The 9,535-nt window shown below is 37.3% G+C and overlaps 1 protein-coding gene across 1 annotated transcript in view; it reads right to left on the bottom strand.

Annotated features, from left to right (window-relative positions):
* Positions 1-3,380: 3,380 nt before the first annotated feature.
* LOC107745640 (epsin-3-like) overlaps positions 3,381-9,535 on the bottom strand; it is a 19,976-nt gene continuing 13,821 nt past the window's right edge. The window contains exons 9-14 of the mRNA XM_016559561.1: positions 8,268-8,354; positions 8,099-8,195; positions 6,786-6,962; positions 6,286-6,411; positions 5,970-6,200; positions 3,381-4,781 (exon numbers count right to left, since the gene is read on the bottom strand). Coding sequence (XP_016415047.1) covers positions 4,489-4,781; positions 5,970-6,200; positions 6,286-6,411; positions 6,786-6,962; positions 8,099-8,195; positions 8,268-8,354 — 1,011 coding nt within the window. The 3' untranslated portion in view covers positions 3,381-4,488. The remainder of the gene's footprint in view (positions 4,782-5,969; positions 6,201-6,285; positions 6,412-6,785; positions 6,963-8,098; positions 8,196-8,267; positions 8,355-9,535) is intronic.

Genomic DNA, 9,535 nt, shown 5'->3' with positions numbered 1-9,535 from the left:
CTCTCTCTCTCTCTCTCTCTCTCTTACACACACACACACACACACACACACACATTTTAGAGGTCTTACAGGTCAGAATGACTCAATCAAGGCCTTTACAATTACACTACTGTTGCTTAATGTTAACTGTCTCTCCATCATTCACAAACGGCTGTCACGTTTCACCCTCTAGTGGCAGTGGAAAGTAACTTTCAAATCAGTCATTAAGCAGCCAGCTAACAGATTTTTGTTATAAGAACATTCTCCAAATATTCAGTGTTGGTTCTGGGAACGTAAAAAACGCCCAGTTTTCTTGACATCAGAGGAACATGTTCTAAAAGGTCTGATGTTCCCCAAACGTTCTTTCAACTTATTTTTGATTTAAAATTCAACATTCTAGGAACGTTGATTTGTAACATTCCAAGAACATGAAAATGTCCCGTTTCCTTAACGTTAATAGAATGTTATTTAAAGGCTAGTTTGATGTTCCTGAAACATTCTTTCAAACATTCAACCAGCGGCTGTGAACTAGCACTGAAAGAAAATGTAATAAGCACAAACTACAACTGACTTCAGCCACAGCCTTAGATGAAATCAACTGAAATAAAAGACATTAAATCTCTCAAGATCTCAGCATTGTACATCACTATAAAGTTGCTCTATATTCATAATCCAAATACTGGACAGCTGATTAAGAAAGAGCAACCTCTGCTGGAAACGTAATGAGCTGAGGGAAAGAAAAATCAGCGTTAAAAGTGAATAACATTAATTTATTAGTGTCTTTAATACACAGCACTTAACTCATAGTGGATTAAATGATTAACCTGGTTCTCCTTTACTAGAACAAGCTGGATAGCATACTCATGAGCAGTGATTAACAGTTAAGCTGGTACTTGTTCTTCAATCACTTTTCTGAGTGGAGGAAATAACAGCATCGGATAATTCAGCATTGATGTATATCGAGTCTGTAGCAATCCTCTCAGACAGACGGTGTCAGTGAGTTTTAATTGGCTATACGGCTTCCTGTGGGTGGTGCTCCTGAGATCCGAACAGGAAGTGAGGCGCCAGCCCCAGTGCATTGTGGGACTGTCGGTGAGACAGGCACGTGGAGGAGCTCGGTTACAATCAGTGCCGGATCTCATCGCGCGAGATCCATCGATTGAAGGCAACAGAAAGGAAACGAGGAGGGAGATGTTTGAGGAACGAGGGAAGGACGGTGAGTTTGTTCCTGGTGGAGACTCATTAGTTCTGTTGTGTTCCTGAAATTTCCCTCCGTTTATCCAGCGTAGGGTGTTTTTGACTGAAATGTTGACATTTAACCCCTCCCTAAGTTCATTAGCAGCATGCTGCTCCTGTGCAGCAGAAGAGCGAAGCTTCGAGCCAACGTCATAAAGTCAACATGAAACGACGATCACAACCCATAATGTGACGTAATTTTGGATATTCAGCTGGGATTTTATCCATCAGGAGTTGAGTATATGGTGAAAAGTGGACATTGCATACCAGAATGGCTATTATTGCTGTCATTTGCATTTTATTAACCAGCATTAAGTTACTACATTTACTATTTGCGTAAAAAACTACCTACATGAGTAGCCTTAAAAATGCCCAGGTAACTATATGGTTATTATTTATTAATTATATTATTTTTCTCCCAGGGGCCCGTAAGAGAGTTTTGGAAAAGATTGCTAATGTTTACAGAAAACAGTGTAAATACTAAAAATAAAATTACGAGTAAACAAATAAATTTTATTAAAATAAAAATTATTTTGAATACATAAATAAATAAATAATACCAATTAAGATTATTTTAAAAAATCGATTAAGATTATTTTAAGATTATTTTTCTCCCACGGAGCCACAAGAGAGTTAAGGGAGTTTTAGGGGATCCATGAACAAATGTTTACAGAAAAACAGTTTAAATACTGTAAAAATAAATGATACATTTTATTAAAATATGTTAAAAATGATTTTGAATAAATAAATAAATACATAAATAAACCAAGAATATTTAACTAAAGTACTATAGTAACTAGAAAAAAAAAACATAACTAAAACATTTCCAAATAATATTTTACACATTTATAATATTAATTTTTCACAGTATAAACTGGGTCTTTAAACATGAAAATATAAATACATAAATAAACCAAGAATATTTAACTAAAGTACTATAGTAACTAGAAAAAAAAAAACATAACTAAAACATTTCCAAATAATATTTGACACATTTATAATATTAATTTTTCACAGTATAAACTGGGTCTTTAAACATGAAAATATATATATATGTATTTTAAATTTTATAATGGGGTTCTCTCGCATGATCATCATATTTCTGGGGGTCCGTGGCTTCTAAAAGATTGAAAACCCCTGATTATGTGACCCAATTGAAATGTCTTTTTATGGTCAGAGCATGTTATGGTATTTTGATTATCACCAATAGTAACATGCATTGATGACGAAGTCTGTAAACGGGACGTTAACAAAGGCCAGAGACGCTGAAGATGAACACAAAGAGGGGAAAATACTGTAGCAGACAGAGCAGCTCACTTGTTCACCATGAGCAAAGTATTGGACGAAAATCTAAATACTGAATTGGGGGTGGGGCTTTATATAAATGTATCTCTGAGGGGAACTTATTGTCTTCAGAAAAGTTTAGATGTTGTCTCTGTATAATGCATACTGAAGTAGTGTTTATAAGCGCTGCGGTAACCAAGAGGCTACAGAGTTTGGCCTGTAATAGAGCAAAGAACTTCTTGTTCATGTAGTCATATTTTCATTCTATCTTATCTCTTGCTTTAAAAAATGAAATAAACATTAACAAATCAGTATCGGAATCGGCCTGTTTGAAATTGACCATGAAAAATCAAGATTGGTGCATCACTACTGACTTTTGACAGTGTGGACACTGTTGTGATTCCCATCTTTCTATCCAGTGGTGAACTTTAAGAGAAGTATGTTGAATGATGCTGTTAAGTGTTGTGATGAATGTTTGTAGTAAAGTGGAAAGCATCTTTGCTAACAGTAATTCAGTAACTTGTTGACTAATACATTTGATTATTGTCAAAAGTAGGCTATTAGAACTTTTGTACCAAGTCGATACTGGGATTTAAAAAATGTAAGAATACCGGCCTTTCTGCAGCAGTGGTACCAAGTACAGATTCAGTTCAGTACTTGCTGATAGGCGGCTGCTTTCAAACGCTTCTGTGCATATTTATATTGCTTTCCGTGAACAGTGATATGCAATGGCCAATCGGAGGTGTTTAAGTTAGTCAGAATCCACTCATTTTTCACTTGACCCTTTTAAAGCAATACTGATTAATGATTCTGAAATAGTTAAATAAAATAGTTAAATACTTTCAATATTTTTTTTGCTATGGTACTGAAAATCATTTGTTGTAATGTATAATTAAGAGCTCATATTAAAAAGCTGATTTTATAGTTATGTCATGACCATAAACTGTATGTTTTTTAAAGACTTTTGGAGAGAGGAATATGTTACTTTAGGGTGTGTTCCTTGTAGTTAATTCCCATTTCTAATTACATAAAAAATGTCCTGGAAAAGTCCTCCAAGTCCTGGAAAATGATCACTGAAAAAGAGTGGGAACCCTATAAGTGCACAATAAGATCAGGATTGTGTGTTAGGAAAGTAAAAGGAGTCCATTTTGATTTCATGTTGACTTTAAGCTCGATATAAATGTGATAATCCAGGCTGAGCGATTATCACGCAGAATACAGACGAACGCATGTAAATTAATAAAGCCAGCCAGCATTAAATGTGTACCGTCTTATTGGAAAAGTACTTTCGTTAAAAACCAACCGCTTAAGTTTAAATAGTTCTTTAAACTTCAGATCAGCACTTCAGTCTGTTCACACTGAAACTGAATCAGTGTAATCCAGTTCCAGTCTCCGCTTCCCATTCTTTAGGCTTTAGATCAGATCTTCAGTCCGTTCACACTGAAACTGAATCACTGTAATCCAGTTCCAGTCTCCGTTTCCCATTATTTAGGCTTTAGATCAGATCTTCAGTCCGTTCACACTGAAACCAAATCACTGTAATCCAGTTCCAGTCTCTGTTTCCCATTATTTAGGCTTCAGATCAGCTCTTTTGTCTGTTCACACTGAAACTGAATCACTGTAATCCAGTTCCAGTCTCCGTTTCCCATTCTTTATGATTTAGATCAGCTCTTCAGTCCGTTCACACTGAAACCAAATTACTGTAATCCAGTCCCAGTCTCCGTTTCCCATTATTTAGGCTGCAGATCAGCTCTTTTGTCCGTTCACACTGAAACCAAATCACTGTAATCCAGTTCCAGTCTGTTTCCCATTCTTTAGGCTTTAGATCAGCTCTTCAGTCCGTTCACACTGAAACCAAATCACTGTAATCTAGTTCCAGTCTGTTTCCCATTCTTTAGGCTTTAGATCAGCTCTTCAGTCCATTCACACTGAAACCGAATCGCCGTAATCTGGTTTCAGTATCCGTTTCCCACGTGTAAATGCGGTTCCTCAGAGGAAGGGGTTGTGGCTTTGGCCGGGGTGTTGTGTTTGTTGGGTGGAGGCTGTGAGGGGCAGCAGCGGCTGCGGCAGGTTGCTGGGTATGTCCAGCAGGCCGTGGTGCGGCTGCGTGTAGGAAGAGGGCAGAGTCTGGGGCCTCTGCTGCAGGACGGGCAGCGGGAGGGAGGCGCTGTAGGACAGAGCGTGAGCCGGCAGCGGCGACGTGGAGTGAGGACGCATCTGATTCAGAGTCAGTCTGGGCTGCTCACAGTGAAAGGGGTTTGTGGGAGACGGTGTGCTCAAACCTGCACGAGACACCCAACGCAAAATATCATTATAGTCTCTTCTGCTCACCAAGGCAGCATTAATTTGATCAAAAATACAGTACAATCAGTAAAATTGTGAAATATTATTACAATTAAAATTTTTCTATGTGCATATATTTTAAAGTGTAATTTGTTGCTGTGATCAAAGCTGAATTTTCAGCATCATTGCTCCAGTCTTCAGTGTCACATGATCTTCAGAAATCATAATAATATGCTGATTTGCTGCTCAAGAAACATTTCTGATTATTATCAATGTTGAAAACAGTTCCTGAATATTTTTGTGGAAACCGTGAGACATTTTATTTTCCAGGATTCTTTGATGAATAGAAATTCAAAAGAACAGCATTTATTTGAAGCAAAAATCTTTTGATCAATTTAATGCAGCCTTGATCAATAAAAGTATTAATTTCTCTCAAAGAAATCTTACTGAACCCCAAACATCATGAGAAGGAAAATTGCATGAAATACTATGACTTTTCAGAGAATATCTTAATAATAAAGTTCATTTCTTCTTTCCCACTTTTAAACATACATCTAAATAAATGAAAAATAATAAATATAATTATAAAAATAACAGAATAAATAACTAATAATTTTGTTAGAATGCACCAAGAGATTGTAACACTCTAAAGAGAAAGGAAAAAATGAAATCGCATCATATGACCCCTTTAAAACAAGGAAACAGCTTCATTTTTTAATTTTCAAAAGTGAAATATTTTTCTTTACGCTGATGAAACAGAAGATATTTTATCAGTTAAAGCAACTTTATAAAACAACTTTTTATTACTATTTACTGAAAAGATTACTTTATTAACTGTAAGAAAACAAATGAATCAAATACAATATGATGTTGTAAGATGGACAAATAAGATGCACAAAAAGCCTTTTAATAAAAATAAAAAGAAGAATTTAAACCAAGATGACCGTTGAATCATGCTCTTTGTACTTTCTAAATGAAAGATCAAAATTAAATTCCAAAGTTCTGAACAAAATTGTAAGGAATAAATAAAGGAGTATGTAAAGTATTTTGCATTGTAAATGTAATTGCATAACATTATTTGGCTTTATATAAAGTACTCAAAACCACTCAAAAAACTTCAAAAGCACTCAATAAAACAATAAATTCCCCAAAACAATAAGTGCGTGTGAGTGTGAATGTGTTCCTACCTGACAGGAAGGGGTTTTTGTTCTTGACCGGCGCATTGCTGGGAATAAGCGTGTCCAGGTTGACAAGGGAGGCAGCGGTGGGGCCGAGGAATGCCTTGGGGGTCCGGCACTGTCTGGGGGTCACCGCGTCCAGAGGGGGCCCGAGGCGAGAGAGGTCAAAGGTCTCTGGACTGTCATTTCCCCGTCCGTTCACTTGAACACCAGCCACCAACTCACCAAACTGATCGGCATCTGAAATGATAGATGAGAATGAGCTGCAGCTCGACTTCGAGAGGAAAACTAATGAGAAGAGGGTCTGGTTTGGTGTGATGAGGACCTGCAGGACTCTCACAGCGAGGACTGAACACTTGGTTTGGCCCCGCCTGCTCCACTATAGGCTCCTCCCCTTCTACTCTAAGCCCCTCCTCCTCTGGAATACTAAACGGGTCCTTCACACTCGACACTGGAAGGAAGAGCAAAGAATACAGGGATGGATCTCATGAGCCACCATCATTTACATATTTAAAGTGAATACAAGCATTAAAACTCCAAGTTCTATCTCACGATCTTTTTTTCATGCAGTTGCGAGTTTACATCTCACAAATAATAGCTGCAAGATATAAACCGGCTATTACACGATAAAAAGTTGCCTTTCTAATATTTTTATTCTGTGGCAGAAATAAGTTTTCATAGATTACGCTTCTGAGGCAGGAAAAGCCTTTTTTTGCACTTTATGCAAACTCTAAACGAATGCATTATTTCAATTAAAAGGGTTGGCGCTACAAAAACTTGGTCAAAAATGTATTTCACTTTGGTTTTTAACATGAGGTGTTGTACCTGGTCGTGCTGGGCTCCTCCAGGCTTCATCATCCATATTAGAGATGGAGTTTGAAGGCGGGGCATCCCAGGGTTCAGGAGGTGATTGGTGGGTTCCCCACGGGTGGGCGGGGCTACTGGAGGAAGGGCGGGCGGTCCAGGGACTATCAGCCCCCGGGTTACTAGACTTAACTACAGCTGAAACAGACACGACCAGATCTAAATACAGCCGCACAAAAAAGTCCTTGGAATATTTTGGTATTACTGTTGAGTTACAAATCCTCAAATCGTGTGAATATCGTTTGAATTGCATAGATTCCGATTCCGTTTATCGATTCCTAGTTTAGATTCCAATGAGGTATTAAAAAAAAGTCAAACATTTAGATGTCAAGCATATGTTTTCTGTCATTGTGCGCGACACACAAAACAGTGCACAAGGTCTTTCTCTTTTGCGCTTAAATGGTTTAAACTCACATTAGAATGCGAACGCAGGAATCGTTAAGCGGAATCAAAATGTCTTATCGAATACCCGGTTCTTGGAAATTTGGAACCGGTTCTAAAATGGAACCAGTTCTCGATACCCAAACCTACTCGAAGCTTAATTTATTTTTGGATATTTGTACGGTCTACCTTGAAATGTGGTTGAAATAATGTCAGTTGTTGTTCAACGTTGATAAAACATTGAAACAATAGTTTTAAACAGTTAAAAAAGTACTATAAATAAATGTTGAAATTGTAAAAAAAAATGTTACAGTTTAATGAAACCTAAAGAAGCATTCACACTGTGACCACAAGATCGTTTTTAGATATTTTTACTTGGCCGATTTTCTACGTTAAAATGTGGTTGAAATAATGTTTAATGGTAAATTGTGTTAAATGGTTAACAAAATAATGATAAATCAAACATTAACAAAATCTGTATGAAAAATAAGACATTACGGAATTAAAAAAAAAAAAACATTACGATATCAACACAACCAGAACACAAATAATCTTTTTTTTATTGCCTTTCAGTTATAATGTGTCCTAAAGTCCTCAAAACAAGATGAATTTTGAGATATTTTTAAATGACCAACCTTCTGCATTGAAATGTGACTGAAATAATGTCAGTTAACGTCAGTTTCAATGTTGAAAAAACAACGTCTAATGCAAAATAGTTTTAAAAGGTTAACAAACTTTTCAACGTTCAAAGTCAACGTTGAAATGAAAATTTTTTCCAGCTGAATGAAACACCGTGACCTCAAGAGATCTGCGGTGACCTGATGAGGAAATCGCCGACTGTTATTAAAAACGAACGACTGTGAATCACAGTACTGAATGTGCTCATCACTGACCGACAGACTCCCAGGGGTCAGAGTTCACGGGGCAGGTGGGCGGGGCGTCCCAGGGGTCCGCGGGACCGAATATATCCACCAGATCGATCGTGGCCGACTGTGGGATGAAAGCCAGCGTCAGTCGGTCAGAAGCTCAGCACATCGTGCAGATATTGAGTGTCTCTCTCACCTCTGAAGGCCGCGGGTCTCGCTCGCCCTTACTCTCCTCCAGAACCGTCTGCAGATGAGCGTCGTCCCCCTGATGGCCGTGCTGCTCCTTCAGGAGACAAAACAAGCTCAAGCCGATGCTGTTCTTTACTGGAAGCATTCATTAGGATTAAAGGAGCAGGAGGTTAATGAGCGCCGTGACATTCACAGGAGATCCACAGAAAACACTGCAGGAGAAATACAGCTGAGGAACAGGGACATATCATCAGGGGAGGAGGAAAAATCAGTTAGTACGTGTTAAACAAAGAAGTTAGAACATGTGGAAAATACAGAAAACAAAAATAAAGAAATTCTAAAGGCCATGTTAATGGTTTAATCCAGTGGTTCCCAAGCTTTTTGCCCCAGGATGGCCAACACACTGGCTTGTTTTAAACCTTTTTATTAATAGAACCTGGGAGTATTGATATATTATGTAATATTATAGTAACCGTGATTAATTTTGTGACTTACAGAGTTTCAAGAACTGTGTTTTTCAATTAAAAACAGCAGTTATTGTGGGGGGAAAGTATTTGACTATTTTAATATATTAACAATAATTAAACAAACAGCTATTGAGGAGGAAAAATAATTATTAATTAATTAAAGAACAATAATATTATTACAGTTGTAAATAGAATTATTAAATAATATATAGCATATTAAATAAATTTCTTTAAAACTTTATAAGTTTTAATATATTATTAATAATTATTAAGAAAAAAAAAGAATTTCCCTCTTGGTTTCAAGAATTCTTTGTTATTCAATTAGAAACAACAGTTATTGAGGGGAAATTTGTTAATTATTTGTAATCATTTATTGTTTTTTATTACAATATACATTGTACTATTATAAATGGATTAAATTTCAGTTTACATTTTTTTTTTCAATGCATAGTTTGAATATTTTTGATATTTTCCAGACTCATCTTGAGGACCCTGAAACACACGGTTCCTCAGATACCTGCACAGAGACACTGGATGCACTGCTGCGTCTCCATGACAACAGCTGAAGGACACACCGAACGGCAGGCACTGATTGGCTGTTGTGGAGGGGCGTGTCAGCGCTCACATCGAGCCGAACGCTGCGGTGGATTTGGGCTAATCACGGTTATTTTCAGCAGCGATCGTGATTTCTGCACTTCCTCCACGTCCTGTGAGAACGCAAATATTCCTGAAACAGGAGGAAAGGTCAACGGGAAAACTCCTCCTGCTCGTCTTTCTCCTCGCGTTTCCTCCTCTGTGCTCACACACA

Source organism: Sinocyclocheilus rhinocerous, unplaced genomic scaffold (assembly GCF_001515625.1).
Source record: "Sinocyclocheilus rhinocerous isolate Xijiao unplaced genomic scaffold, SAMN03320098_v1.1 scaffold197, whole genome shotgun sequence".
NCBI classification, from domain to species: domain Eukaryota; kingdom Metazoa; phylum Chordata; class Actinopteri; order Cypriniformes; family Cyprinidae; genus Sinocyclocheilus; species Sinocyclocheilus rhinocerous.
The sequence above is the reverse complement of the archived record's forward strand: the minus strand, read 5'-3'. Positions and strand labels throughout refer to the sequence as shown.